General features: G+C 41.1%; 1 protein-coding gene across 10 annotated transcripts in view; it reads right to left on the reverse strand.

The window, feature by feature from the left end:
• The window catches only part of PKNOX2 (PBX/knotted 1 homeobox 2), a 529,964-nt gene that overhangs the window by 24,185 nt on the left and 489,701 nt on the right, over positions 1–16,078 (reverse strand). For all 10 annotated transcript variants that reach the window (XM_078379795.1, XM_078379793.1, XM_078379794.1 and 7 more), the window contains one exon: positions 12,407–12,504. In XM_078379795.1, coding sequence (XP_078235921.1) covers positions 12,407–12,504 — 98 coding nt within the window. The remainder of the gene's footprint in view (positions 1–12,406; positions 12,505–16,078) is intronic.

Genomic DNA, 16,078 nt, shown 5'->3' on the forward strand with positions numbered 1-16,078 from the left:
TGAAGGAAAAGGGACTTGCATTTTGCAATGTGAACTGCCTAATGCCATAAGTGAGACTACTATAAGTGATGTATTGTTTGTTCCAGAACTACAACATAACATGTTAAGTGCACCAGCTTTGGATGGTAAAGTTTTTTCTATACATTTTGAAAGTGGACAGAGTACAGTAATGAAAGATGGTGAAATGTATTTTCAAGCAGTTAAATCTAATGGTGTCTATAAATTGAATATTCTAGATAAATAGCAACAGATCAACACAGTGCAAGTTCAGAGAGAAGATGGCAACAGCATGGGGCTGTTGTATCGTCGCTTCACATACAAGATCCAAAAGCAATTCATTCTGGAGATGCAAGAGCAAAAACTTGCCACAGGTATCAAGATAAGTCCACACGATGCAACCAACACAACCAGGTGAATAAGCTGTATTACAGAAAAGAGTGCTAGGCCCTCATTCCTACCAAGGACTGAGAGAATAAGCACCAGGGTGCTGGATCTGATACATAGTGATTTGTGCGGATCACTCAGTATCTCATCAGTAGGTTATAATAGATATACCCCAATTTTTGTGGCTGATTTCTTGAGATATTGTATCACCTACTTGCTGAAGAAGAGTGAGATACATGGTATGCTGAAGAAGTACATGGCCATGGTGAGCAGCACGTCAGCGTACCAACCATCAAGTATATCAGGCTATGCTCCTGGCAACAAAGGATATAAAGTGGTTAACTTAAAAACAGGTGAAGTCAGCATAAGACATGTGGTTAATTCCGATGGATGAAAGAAAGCTGAAACAAAGACCAGCATGCTGGACTTCTCCTAGATGAAGATGTATCAATCCCTCCACAACCTGAGGCAGATGTGAATCAGGAAGGCAAACTGATAGCAGTACATGAAGAGAAGGGGACATAGACGGAGATGTTGAGGCAAACGGATTGTGCACCATCTTTAAAGAGATGTACACCGTTTTTAAAAAAGTTGTCAAAATCAAAGAGTTAGAGGATGCAACATATTATTTGGGCACTAATATTGAAAGGGAAGCACATGGGTCATATTTACTAAATCAGAAACAAAAGTTGAGCTTTTGGAGACATCAGGCCTCCAAAACACCCACAGTGTAACAACACATATGCAAACCTATGCAATACCCCACACACCCAACACACCCAAAAGGAGGAAAGTGACTCTTTTCCAGAACAGATCAGCTAGAGGTAGGCTTTCATATCTCACGACTACTGCCAGACCAGATAGAGCTACCACTGTAGGAATGCTGCAGCAGCTTTGTAATCAAGGAAGAGATGCTGATCCAAGTGATAGAAAACAACCAGAGCTTCATCAGGTTGTTGAAAAGCAAAAAGATGAATGCATGTGTGAAATACCATCATTGAGTTAATCCACTATCCTGTCGCAGAGATGATGGCATACATCTAGGGTTGGAAGGGACCTTGGAGGTCTTCTTGTCTGGTTATTCCTTCCTATCCATCCACCCTCTCCCTGCCTATGCCAATTTCATATGGCCCAACCCAAGATTAGCCACTAGGACAGCAAAACTCTTGATAGCAACATCCCCAGGTATTTGGTTTTGTGACCTGCTACTAGAAGGGAGAATTCCTCAAGGGCTTATTGTGTTTGATAGTCTCAGCTGGAACTTTTCTCAAGTTCTGTAATTTGCAAACTAGTTTGCTTTGCTTTGTGACTGGCCTTTATTTTATTTATTTATTTATTTATTTGATTTATACCCCGCCTATCTTTACCAGGCTGATTTCTCTGACACAAAAGTTAATGTCCCTTGAACTCTTAACATGATTTCGCACTAAGCAAATGATAAGTTATTTATTATATATAGTGTGGCCTTATACAGAAAGAACCTTTGAAGTTAGTACTGGGATTGTAGGTTGAGCAAACACATAAGAAACCTGGTCATAATTTTCTTCATGAGGGCCAGAGGCTGCTGCTTTATTTTTACAAGCAATGGCAGATTTTCTATTATTATTATTATTATTCTGAAGATTTAGTTTGACATCAACTAGGAGGGACATTTATGTGTAACTTCAAAAGTAGAAATTAATTGCTAAAGAAATATGACATAGATTGGCATACAATTTGCATATGCTGATGAGAACTTCTGGATAGCTCTGTGGTTTAGGTCTCTGGCTGCTGAGCCAGAGGTTGGGAGTTCGATTCCTCACTGTGGGTCCTTGATGGGGGCTGGACTCAAGGATCTGAAGGCTCCCTTCCAGCTCTGCTGTTCTAAGACAATTCATATGCGCAGTTAGGTTAGTTAGGCATCCTTCAGTCTCAAGAGACTATGGTAACATGCTCTGTATGGAGGACTTGGATTGCCTCTTTGCCCTGGTCTGCTGGACAACGGTCTCTTCAAATTGTGATAGGAGGCAGGCGGTGCATCACGGCCTCTCCCAATTTGAAGAGACCGTTGTCCAGCAGGCCGAGGCAAAGAGGCAATCGCAAAAGAAACAAAATCAGGGAGCCGGACAGGGGAGAGATTGTATTTGTCTTCAGTATGGAAGGGATTGTTACTCTTGAATTGGCCTTCTCAGCCACACTAGACGCTGTTCCAAGTCCTCCATACAGAGCATGTTACCATGCACCACCTGCCATTCTCACGACATGCCCAAACCAACAAAAACGTCGCTGTTTCAGTAATGTATACATGGTAAAAATTCCAGCTCATTCTAGGACTACTCTATTTGGAACCCTGTCCTGCCAGGTGATACCAAAAATGCGTCAGAGGCAACACATATGGAAGGTGTTCAGCTTCCTCTCCTGTCGTGCACAAAGTGTCCAGCTGCAGGAGAAATGCATGGAACAACAACAGCCAGTCTTTGTGGCCTTCATAGATCTCACAAAGACCTTTGATTTGGTTAGCAGGGATGGCCTTTTTAAAATCCTTCCCAAGATTGGATGTCTACCTTGACTCCTTAACATCATCAGGTCCTTTCACGAGGGAATGAAAGGCACTGTAGGTTTTGATGGCACAAGACCCTTTGACATCCGAAGCTGAGTGAAACAGGGCTGTGTCCTCGCACCAACCCTTTTTGGGATCTTTTTTGCTGTCATGCTGAAGCATGCCTTTGGAACTGCAACAGAAGTTGTCTATCTCCGGATATGCACAACTGCATATAAAAATACCATCAATCTCATCATAGTGGGGCAGATTGTTCTCAGGTGACCAGTATGTGCCTGCCAAGTATGCCATTCTGGTGCTAGGTGTACATGGCAAATGTCAGGACCAGTCTCTCCCATCTTCTGGCTCTCTATTTTCACAGTGGACTTGGACTGGGAAGCCCTTAATTTAAAGGACAACTTCAAAGAAACAGGGACTGTCATTTGAAACCCTTCCGGCAGAGGACTGTACTTTACAAATCAGGAAGCACGGGCACTCTTACTGTTAACAGTGCAGTTAAACTCCGTGCTGTACTGCACACCGTGCAGAGTGCTTCTCCAATATAGTTCCTTGTTTAGTGCATCCATGAACACATGTGAACTTATTATTATTATTATTATTATTATTATTATTATTATTATTATTATTATTATTATTATTATTATTATTATTATTATTATTATTATTATTATTATTATTATTATTATTATTATTATTATTATTATTATTAATAATAATAATAATAATAATAATAATAATAATAATAATAATAATAATAATAATAATAATAATAATAATAATAATAATAATAATAATAATAATAATAATTTATTGTCATTGTAAGTATATACACAGTATACCCATACAATGAAATTCACAGACACCCAGAGACCAGACACATGCACACACATAAAATTCCCCAAACACTCCCCACCCACTAAAAGTCCCCCACTAAAAATACAAATATCTACACCGCAGGCCAAGTAACACAGTTCAACTAATTATTCACTACTGGTGGTCTTTAAGCTCATTATTAATTGCAATTATAGCTCTGGGATAAAAACTATTGAGAAAATGTGTGGTCCGAGTCTTAATTGTTCTATATCTTCTGTCAGACGGTAACAGTTCAAAAAAGTTATAAGCAGGATGGGAAGAGTCTCTCAGGATGCTATGTGATTTCCTTAGACAGCAGGATGTGAAGATGTCATCCAGGGTTGGTAGCTGGAGCCCGATGATATTCTGGGCAATTTTAATGGTTCTCTGTAGAGCTTTTTTGTCCGCTACAGAGCTACTCCCAAACCATGCCAGAATGCCATAGGTTATGACACTCTCAATGGTGCTACGATAGTATGACAGAAGTAAATGCTGAGATAAACTTGCTGAGCATTCTCAGGAAATACAGCCTGTTCTGTGCCTTCTTCATTAGCATGTTGGCATTTATAGTCCATGAGAGGTCCTCTGAGATGTAAGTACCCAGAAATTTAAAACTACCAACTCTCTCCACTTCCTCACCATTTATGTACAGTGGTAAATGTACATTTCTCTTCCTTCTAAAATCAATTATGAGTTCTTTAGTTTATTTGATGTTAAGTGTGAGATGATTTTCTTTACACCAAAGTATCAACCTTTGTACTTCCTTTCTATAAGCAGACTCATTGTTCTTATTTATGAGCCCCACCACTGTTGTATCATCCGCAAATTTAATAATTGCGTTGGTGTTATACAGTGGGGTGCAATCATGTGTGTACAGGGAATAGAGGAAGGGACTTAGCACACAGCCCTGGGGAGCTCCTGTACTTAGTACCAGGGTAGAAGAATTGTGAGATCCCATCCTTACTGACTGTGGCCTATCTGTCAGAAAATCCTTTATCCACATGCAGATCTCCTGAGGTAATCCCAGGTTGATCATTTTAAAAAACAACCTATTTGGTAGAATGGTATTAAAAGCAGAGCTATAATCCACAAACAACAGCCTCGCGTAAGTTCCCTGTTGTTCTAAGTGGCTCAATACAGTATGGAGCAGTGGTTCTTAACATGGGCGATAATGCCCCCCAGGGGGCGATTTCATTTTTCAAGGGGGCGGTAGAACAAAAAGGAGCAGAAGGGGGGCGGTACGGGCGTTGGAGCAAGCCAAACCTGTGAAGATGGCTGCAGCCTTTTTACAATGTGCATGAATATATATTTTCCTCCAATCTTAATTTAGTTTCAAAGTTTTCGTCTTGAAATGTTTAGTTCCTGCATTGTGGTTTGTTTTTATGCCCTTTTTATATTTCTTTTTGTATCTTAAAATTCACTTGCAACTAAATCATTAAATGTTACTTTTTTGGGGCATTTCATTTTCTTGGAATTGAATTTTGTTTTCAGGGGTCATTGGATTTAAGTGTCATAAATAAATAAATAAATAAATAAATAAATAAATAAATAAATAAATAAATAAATAAATAAATAAATAAATAAATAAATAAGATATCATCACCGCGGGGAGGGGGCGATGATAACTTCCTCAATGGCTCAAGGGGGCGTTTCTTTCTAAAAAGTTAAGAGCCACTGGTATGGAATACAATGGACAATGATAGTAAATGAATTTAAGGTGTTTGCTGGTTGTGCAAACCAGCCCCTTTCATTTCAGTGGAAGTTGCTTCCAAACAAATAGCCTTTAAAATAACCTTCAGTTTATTAATCAGTTTTACAATGTGCAATTCTCAATGGGATTATTCTCAAAACAGTAGAGAAATATTTTTTTTAAAAAAATCAACTCATGAAAAGGAAAGAAGATGCAAAGATCTTGGGGAGCAGAAAGAGGGAAGTTTTAATGAGGTTGCAGGAAACTAGAATCTGAACGTCAAGTTTTTAAAACACACACACACACACACTTTCTAGGTGCTTCATAAAAACATTTCTTCTGCATGAATTAAACATTAGGATGGCAGCCCTGTGTCAGGTATAAATGATTCCCCCAGGTGCCACTTGGGATGTATTGCAAGGTCTGGGCTGAATAAATTACCCAGGCAATACAGAAATAACATTAGAAGTGCTTGTCCAGGGCTCCATCAGTGCCACAATATTCCCAGCATACTTGTATTCAACAGATCTGATCAATTTCACTCTAAGGTCTGAGCTAGCAAAAGCCTTTGCACATTAAAAAGAATGGAGATTCAGGTTTTGTTTTTGCTTCCTTATCCCTGCGCTCAGAGAGAAAGACAAGGAATTGAGGGCAGAACCATTCTGCCAGAGTTTTTTTTTTCCAAGAGTTTTATCAAGCTTTCTTTTCTGAAAAGGGGAAAAAATGCCCTGATGCAGGAAAAGGGCCAGGGAGATTTTAAAAGAGCTCAGGAACTGATTGTGTGTGATCGTGATCCCACTAGTGCTGACTCAGTAGGAAATATCAGTACATCAATGCGTGCTTTTTTTAGAAAAAGATTTCGCTTGTATAGCGAACGCCATATGATTTGCTTCTCATTAATACCAAACAGGATGGAAGAGAATAACTGGGGCATATTTCAGTAAGTAGGTAAGGATATCCGCATGCAGAGCTCATATGGACTGGATTCCATGCTACACTAAGATCTTTACTGAATCATCTCTAAAACTTTGAATTATCAGAATGCTTTAAATGTCACCCACAGTGGACTCTGGCAGTAGTTTCTTCCCCATAAGCATTGAATTGAGATGGTATTGTTAGGCTGGTTTGCACATCTTACCATTACCTCTGGGTGGAGCTACACATTGCAATAAACCAGGCTTCTTCTTTTCCTATATTAAGGGGTGATTACGTGTAATCTGAGGCCCATTGCAAAGCACTACATATTCAACTAACAGTTAGTTCTTGCTCAGTTTCTTGTTCATTTAATTAAATTTCCATAGAAGCAAAATAATTGTTTTTGACACCATATTGCCATAGTGTGTATGCTCAGACCAGTTTGTAAATTCTAGCACAGGGGTCAGGGAACTTTTTAACCTTTTAAAGGTAAAGGTTCCCCTTGACAATTTGTCCAGTTGTGTCCGACTCTAGGCGGCGGTGCTCATATCCGTTTCCAACCCATAGAGCTGGCGTTTTGTCCACAGACCATCCTCCGTGGTCACGTGGCCAGCGTGACTAGACATGGAACGCCGTGTATCTTCCCACCGAGGTGGTACCTATTTATCTACTCACATTTTTGCATTTTGCATGCTTTCGAACCGCTAGGTTGGTGGGAGCTGGGACAACGATCGGGGCTCACTCCGTCGCGTGGATACAATCTTACGACTGCAGGTTTTCTGACCTTGCACCACAGAGGCTTCTGCAGTTTAACCTGCAGCACCACCAAGTCCATTTTTTTACCTTTTACCCCCTCCCCAAAAATTTTATATACGCCGACATTTCCCCCTTGATTTGAAAGGAAGGAATTTAAAATCTTATTGAATCTAGTTTGTGTACCAAACTAGCAGGACGCACCAAATTTAATAAAGATGTGCACCATTTTTGCTGGAACACATTGCACACCAGCCATGGGGTGGTACAGGGAGTAGTAAGGTGTCCAATGGGCCTAGCATTAAATTTTTGCTAGCTTGCAGAGGATTTAATCATCATCAATGGCTGCCAGAGTGGTGCTAGAAATGTCGCGCTTGCTAGAGACAGCCAAGGTAGAGTTGGGGTGTGTGTGTGCTTTTCCTACCACTTTAATCATTCTGTGTGTGGTGTGCAAAAAGGAACAAACCAGGCTAAAAAGGTCATGTCACCCACTCCGGTGCCACAAAGGACCAGAGCACTATTTTTTTATCATCATCAATGGAAAATTCAGCAGTGGCCAGAGGATTGGATAAGATCAGTCTACAGTACATCCCAAGTCCAAAGAAGGACAGTGCCAAATAATGCTCCAACTACTGTACAATTGCACTGATTTCACATGCTAGCAAGGTTATGCTCAAAATCTTACAAGGTAGGTTTCAGCAGTATGTGGGCCGAGAACTCCCAGAAGTACAAGCTGGATTTCGAAGGGGCAGAGGAACTAGAGACCAGATTGCTAACATGCACTGGATTATGGAGAAAGCCAGAGAGTTCCAGAAAAACATCTACTTCTGCTTCATTGACTACACAAAAGCCTTTGACTGTGTGGACCACAGCAAACTATGGCAAGTTCTTAAAGAAATGGGAGTGCTTCACCACCTTATCTATCTCCTGAGAAATCTATATGTGGGACAGGAAGCAACAGTTAGAACTGGATATGGAACCACTGATTGGTTCAAAATTGGGAAAGGAGTATGAGTGACAGATTTTACCTTCTTGGTATCCATGTTCACAGCAGATGGTGACAGCAGCCATGAAATTAAAAGACTCCTGGTTCCTGGGAGGAAAGCGATGACAAACCTAGACAGCATCTTAAAAAGCAGAGACATCACCTTGCCAACAAAGGTCCACATAGTCAAAGCTATGGTTTTTCCTGTAGCAATGTATGGAAATGAGAGTTGGACCATAAAGAAGGCTGACCGCCGAAGAACTGATGCTTGTGAATTGTGGTGCTGGGGAAGACTCTTGAGAGTCCCCTCAACTGCAAGGAGAACAAACCTATCAATTTTGAAGGAAATCAACCCTGAGTGCCCACTGGATGGACAGATCCTGAAGCAGAGACTCTGATACTTTGGCCATCTCATGAGAAGAGAAGACTCCCCAGAAAAGACCCTGACGTTGGGAAAGTGTGAAGGCAAGAGAAGAAGGGGATGTAAGAGGACGAGATGGTTGGACAGTGTCCTTGAAGCTACCAACATGAATTTGACCAAACTCCAGGAGGCATGGAAGACAGGAGGGCCTGGCGTGCTCTGGTCCATGGGGTCACAAAGAGTCAGACACGACTAAATGACTAAACAACAACAACATTTAGAAAGCTTATTAAGTATCTTGAAATCCTGGACTTGTTTCCTCCAAAGTAAACCATCCTCAGAAAAGCAACTATCTACAGGAGTGCAGGCTTTTATTATACATTTTATATAGATTTTATACACTACATAAAGTGTATACACACATTTAACCTATTTGAAATTTAGTGTTGGAAACAAATTTTAAAGATATCATGACTTGTCAGAAAGATAAGTAAAGCAAATTATGTGTGGACTTTCACTAGAAGCTAAAATAATCAAACAAAGGGTATTGTACTACAGTGGCATCATGAGAAGAGGAAGACTGCACATGAGATGGATTGACTCAGCAAAGAAACTCACAGTCTTTTGTTTGGTGCTGTAGTCAAAGTAGGACCAAGAGCGGAAAGGCTGGGATTCAGATTTTGGGAAAAAACTATGATACTCTTGCCTGCTTTGGGGATGAGAAATAGAGAAACGCGATTGCTACACACTTCAGAGTTCTGCTGTTCTCAGCAGAAACTGCAGAGCTAAATGCAGTGGAGATTAACTTTGGAAGGTTCCTTTTTTCATGGTTTTAGGAAAGAGTCAAGTCTCCCTCTGTCTCTGTCTCTTTCTCTCTCTCACACACACAAACCCTTCCTCCCTCAATTTTCAACGATCAGTTGCTTCAGTTCAGTATGTCCATTTCCTCTCATTACATTTAAACAAGCTTGATGAAGCCACCCATACCTCTCTCACACCTTCCTTACCAATTGAAACTCTCCCTCCTCCTTCAATCAGTTCCTTCTTTCAGTTTTGAGTCAGTCTCTCACACATACATATGCACAAACACCTTCCCTTCCTCCCTCAATTTTCTACATACATTTAAACAAGGTGATGAATCCACCCATCCCTCTCTCGCACCTTCCTTCTAGCCTCAATTGAAGCTTTTCCTCCTCTTTGCATCAGTTCCTTTTTTCAGTTTTGAGTCAGTCTCTCTCTCACACATTTACACCCACACCAACACCCCTCTCTCAATTTTCTACATACATTTAAACAAGCTGATGAAGCCACCCATTCCTCTCTCGCACCTTCCTTTCTGCCTTAATTGGAGCTTTCCCTCCTCCTGCTTGCAGTCACCTCCGGTGGAAGTAGTCATTCACAAGCCCGATTGACTGCCTGGGGCTGTTCTACAGCCATAAACAATGAAGCCACCTTATCTCCGATCTCTAAAAGAATGGATTTACAAGTGCTGCAACCAAGGAAGGTAGCAGGGATGGGTGATTTACAGTTTGAGGTTCAGCTGCAGGGAGTGGGGGGTAACACTCTGCTCATTACCCCCAGGATTTTAATTTTTGCCCCATTTGGGGTAATTTACCCCTGTTCCTCGATCACTGTTCTAGTCAGTGTTCCATTGTTAAATGTGTTCCACTGCTTCAAAATTTAATATATTTGAACATCTTTAGGCTAGAAATTGTTGGAGCTTATGGATAAAGAAGGCTTGCTATGCTAATATTTATTTATTTCTGCTTGGCAATAGGGAAGCTCCCTTTCCAAACCCTGTGGCACAGGATGTACAAATATGCTTATCATCATAATTTGAAATAAATGCCATTGGCTTCACTCATCTTTTCTATATATCTAAATGACTGTCTTCTGCTCTGTCTGTCTTATGCTCCTTCAGCATGTTGAAATTAACCCTATTGTTCCCTACACTAACACAAAGATGTCAGTAAGGGTTCTTTCTTAAGCATTCAAGCTGGGGTCAGGGGGCTACCATTATGTTATTTTACTTCTTCTGCATCAGACATTAGACAAGGAAAACTTGATATGTTTGTAGCTTCATGCCAAGTAGCAAGCAAATATTTCATTGGCCCCTGATTAGCTAGAATAAGAAGAAGCTGATCTTCCTAAAATATATGACATGAAGGAAGATTTAGTTGTGACCTCCTTATGACAGAGGGACTGGTCACACTGCTGATTTGCATTGTTTCAGTGCCATTTTTATATAGATGTAAAGTCATCTGGTATTTAAATCAGTATGCATATCTACTTTGATTTAAATTAATTCAATGTATTTCTGGTGATTACAATCAGTTTGGGAATCTACATTTGAATGACAGTTCATCTTCTTGTGCCTCGACAGCCCCTTCCTCACTTTCCCTGCCTTGCTTATGCTTCCCCCTTGCCCCGCACCTGGATCACAGCCCTTCCCATCCCCTTCCCCATCGGTGGCCCACCTGCACACTCCCTGGCTGTCTGCAGCCTCTGCACCACTTTGGCCCAGATGGCAAAGTTGCCCTGAGTGTGGGTCAGTCAGGCTTGCCTGCCTTTGGCTCTCCCTCCAATGCCTGCCTTCAAGGAACATCAGCTCTGAAATTGGGGGCCTGGGGATGCAGCTTAAGCCCAGGCAGCTTTTGAGGCCTTGTCCGGTGCCCGACTGGCTTTGTGCTGGCTGCCTAATTTTTAAATGTTTTTCCCAAGGTTGATATTGATAGCCTGACACAACAATGGAAATTTATGAACCAGGGGAAAACACTCTCTTCTCCTTGGCAAAGTGAAACTGATCAGAGATATTTGCAATATGGGGAGCTTCTTCACTTTGTGAGGGAGGAGCAGGGGGTGCTTTCTACTGGCTTGTAAATGTCCACTGTCATGTTAGACTATCAATATCCCCATTGGGGAAAAATATATATATAAAAAGGCAGCTAGTGCAAGGCAACAGATATAATTTATACTGAGTAAGGCATTCACACATGCCAAACCAATGAAAAATAAATGGATTTTAGATCAGTGTTAAAATAAACAACCCTCTGGTAGGCCAGTAAAACACCTTGCTTCCAATTTTAAAAAACACGATTCTGTTTCATTGTGTAGCCAGAATGTTTTAAATCGCTTTTATTTAAGAAAAATCTGATTCAGCAGATTTTTCTGCTGCCAGATTTTTCAGGCAATTTGAAAATTGCCAGAAGGGCCAAGCCCAGAGTGGGAGGAAGTTCTGTTTCACCAAAACCTCTGCGAGAAAGAAGTGGATAACTGTGCAAGAGAGGTGAGCAGAACTATAACAACAACAACAACAACAACAACAATAAAGAAAAACTTCAATGTTTTGTATTGCCAGAAGAAACTCTGAACATAACCAATGTTTTCTGTAAAAAAAATTTCCAAGAGAAAATATGCATGATCATCTTGCATTCCACAGCAATATTTTCTATATATATTTCTCAAAAGTTTGGCGTTTGTAGAAAAACAACTCTCTTTTGGAACTGTCCCTTTAATAGCTCTCCTAATAGAACTGTATCATATTTTCCCTATAATATCTCTGCAGGTTCAGATCAGCGAAATCCTTTAGATGTCTAAGAGTCATATCAGACACTATAGACAGCACTCCACTAGAAGATGATGGCAATGTCATGGAGCTTCATGCCTGAGTCATCATTCTTGCAGATGAAGCTTGTGTTTACCTCCTAGCAACCAATCACAAAACAAAGGGAAGCTAACTTCCAAGCCAGGAAGACGAGAAAGCCCATGCTGTCATAAACAGTCATCTTTTATGCACTCAAGGAATTCCTGAGTCTAACAACATGCTATTTACCCCCTTCCATTTTTGTATGTTGTAAAATAAGCAAGTCCCTTGCAATACCTCCGACCCCCTCCTCTCTTCCCTGCTTCTTGTGCGGCTGCTCTTACCTGTGTGTTCTGGATCTGAATGGCCCCCTGGGGAATTGCTTGGGTTACCACCTGGCCCTGAGATGTTACCATAGTTACAGGCTGGTAAAGGGCTCCACCTGGCAAAAAGACAGAATTTTACAGCAGTGTTTTAGGAAAAAAGCTGAAATTCACTGGCAGCAAAAGTTAGTAATGATAGTATGTTTCAACCAGTCACATGCGTCTGAATTCAAGGGCTGTGGAGGAAGCAGGGACTGGAAGGGCGCTACATCTTCAACTGTGGCTAAAAGGTTTCAATGTGCAGCCCAGTGGTCTTACGAAAAAGGACCAACCAGGAAATGCCGGCACAGAATCTATGTAATCTGCAGAATGTAAACTTTATTTCTGGAGAGGTATGTGTACAAGCAACAGCAAGGGAACAAGGAGACGAGTAGCAGGATGCATGCTTTGCACACAGAAGGTCTCAAATCCCATCCCTGTCATCACCAGGTAGGTTTGGGGAAGAATCCTGGCCAAACATGATTTGGCCAGGACAATGCTGGCAAGAGTCCAGCCTGCAGCCAAACATTGCCGATAACCTGCTATTAGAACAGAGAGGTCTTTAAGTGCTGATTGTTTGTGAGTGTCCCAGCAGAAGCTTCCCTCACACTCTAGTAGCTTGCTTTGTTTTGTCACTGGTGCTTAGGACATAAACACACTCTTTGTTTGCAAATTTAAATTCTCTGAGTTCTTAGACACAAAGTGACTGCCTAATAATGTCTCTTGCACACAAACATAATTCCAATTCCACGGATAGTTTATCTGTAATGTACCATTTGATCCTGAGAAGAAAGAAACTGTCTTTGATCCTTCCTTCTTTATCCAGGACTCAAAAACATTTTTTTTGGGGGGGGGGAGAGGTGAGACAGAGGGAGACAACCTTCAAAGACTGAGACAACAGAGTGACAACAGGCCCAATGTTGTTGGTTCTTAGCAGCACATTTAGAAATGTCTCATAAATGAATGGGTCCAATTCTTGTTCGGTGGTAAGAATAGAAGATTTAGCCTTGTTGGGCAAAAGGACTGGATATTTAGTTGCATCAATAAACCAACTCTGTTAGGGTAAGATGGCTTGTGTTTGATTCTTATATACACGGTAGCCATATTAAAGCAGTCCGGCTGCACATGCAATGATTAAAACTGGGCTGGGAATAAGGACGCACATGCAAACATTGCCCATGACTTCCCTACATGTGTGGCTCCCACGGAGGCCTTCATGTGATCAACAAAAAGCTCTGCCGGCTTTGTTAAGTTGAGGTCACAGAGAAGCTTCCCTAGGACAGAGGCCTCAAGTCGTCTATCAGGCTGTGCAGCTGAAGGTCTGTTTTTAGAACCATCAAATAAACCTTTGCAGCTTAACTACTAGATGTGTGAATAATACTTGCAAAATTATTCATTCTCGTTGGCTGAGTTCAAGTTGGCATAGCTTAAGCTTCTGCCTGCAGAAAGGTGCCAGGCTTTACGCCCAGGCAGCCAGCACAGCACAATCAATCATGTGCTTCACACTACAGTTATGCTGTTGACATCATGGTGGAGGAATAGACTGCAGGCATCATGACTGCGAAGTTCACATTGTGGTTGCACAACGGATTGTGTGGTTCATGTCAAACTGCAGAAGTGCTTTGTGGATATTACTTCTGTTCTGACATGAATGCATGTACTGCTGCCACACATTCCCATTCTGCACAGTAAAATTTCAGCCATTGAGAAGGGCTATTGAGACATGTTGAGGCTGCCGGTCAAGAAATCACTAGCATCTGGAAGAACAAGACAAGGAGCATATTTTTCAAGGTTTTTGTTTCAAATGCCCTTCACAGGATTTCTTCCATTTTTGAGGGAAAATATGCTTTGCTAGACATACATGTGAGCTGTCTTGTTTTTAAACGTCCATGCAACAAGGCACACATATGGTGATTTTACAAAGTTTTGGAATTTTGCATGATCTGTGTAAAAATTGTTCTTCAAACGTTTGAGAAATCTCATCAAGACTTTGAGAAAATATTTTGTCATCTTACAGGCAAAGGATTTCTCCCTCCATATGATCATTAATTCTATGATCATTCTGCAATTTAACAGACAACAGCATTCCATTTGTATGACATGTCCACTGCATTCCTTCTTTCCTCTCTCCCTTCCTCCCTCCCTGCCTCCCTTCCTCCCTCTCTGACTTTCTCTTTCTGGTCTTATATATATATTTCTTTGTTTTGTTTGGAAAAAAGTACTCTATAAGCTTTAAAATATTAACAGTTCACAGATGAAGACAGACATAACAGTTAAAAGATAAATACAGATATAGCATCTTAAGACTACAAGCCTTTGTGCGAACACACACTGTTTCTGGAGCAAAAACTGCATTCATCTCAGTGAAAATTATTTTTCTGTAGACATGGATTGCAGATAGCAATGGGAGAAGTGATTTGAACACATTCACTGCATTTCGCGATGTTTGCTTTCTTTTTTTATGACTGGTCATTGAGAGATAAACACAGACTTAATTTGCAAGTCTGGTTACTGAGACATGGAGCTCTGTTAGAATTGCATGCTTGCAGGAAAAACATAATAGAAGGAAGTGTACATTTCCTTTCACCATGTAATTTAACCCTGATTATCTTTTTGGCTACAATGTGGTATGACCAAGAAAGAAAGCCCCTTAACTTTTAGATGAGTAAGGCAGGGAGGTGGCTGGCAAACCAGAAGAATACATATGCTGCAAGAATGGGATGGCATAGCATGACAAAACTGAGGGGGAAATTTCCACAGTATCTAAAAAGGAATGAGAAGTTCAGCCCTACTGAGATTATGTTAATGTTGTGGTGTGTGTGTATGTATGTGCACGTGTACACAGGACCTCTGTGGGTACAGAGCACACACACACTGTCTCTATGTACAATTTGTACTTTACATTTCTTTAGGGGATTGACATATGGTGGCTGGGGGGGGGGCTTGGAACCACTGGAAATTATTTTGCTTCCCCTGTCCACAGGTCAATTTCATCAAATTCCAGAGCTGAGGAAGTGTCCAGTCCCCTGGGGCATGAACTGTTCTGCTGCAGTGGTGGGGTGCTGAGAAGCTGCTATTTTATTTCCCCCACCAGGCCCCAAAACTCATGATGCAGTTTGCTCATCTTGGAGAAATCAATATGGCACCCAGTACATGGTCAGATGAGAAGTTAACTAGGCATTAGAGGTGGTGGTAGCTCCGGCAAGGTGCTCAAGGAATATAGATGTAATGCCAACCTAACCAGAACTGCCACTGGTACGTATATCAATTCAGAGGAGTTTCTTGCTCACTTCATTTCACATAACATTGAACTCATAGATTCCATGGGGACATGACTGCAAGAATCTCACCGATAATATCTCAATGCCTGCTTGCAGGCAAGCCGAAGCGAGTACTGTATTTCATAGATAGCTTTCTACACACAGTGACTGTAGAAAGGAAGCTATTTTAAATGTCTTCCTGACTCCACCAAGCTTCTTTCTGCATGCATGTTCTCACACTGAGAGCTCACCAGAGCGGTGGAGAGGCTTGTGGGATTTTCTTCCCACTCCATAACAAGATACTAGCCAGTAAATTTAAATGGAGATTTTAAAAAAATTAAAATATACATTCCCATAGCAAACTGTGTACATGTGTATTGAGTTGGGTAACTAG

The sequence above is a fragment of the Pogona vitticeps genome, chromosome 8, assembly GCF_051106095.1.
Source record: "Pogona vitticeps strain Pit_001003342236 chromosome 8, PviZW2.1, whole genome shotgun sequence".
Lineage (NCBI taxonomy): Eukaryota > Metazoa > Chordata > Lepidosauria > Squamata > Agamidae > Pogona > Pogona vitticeps.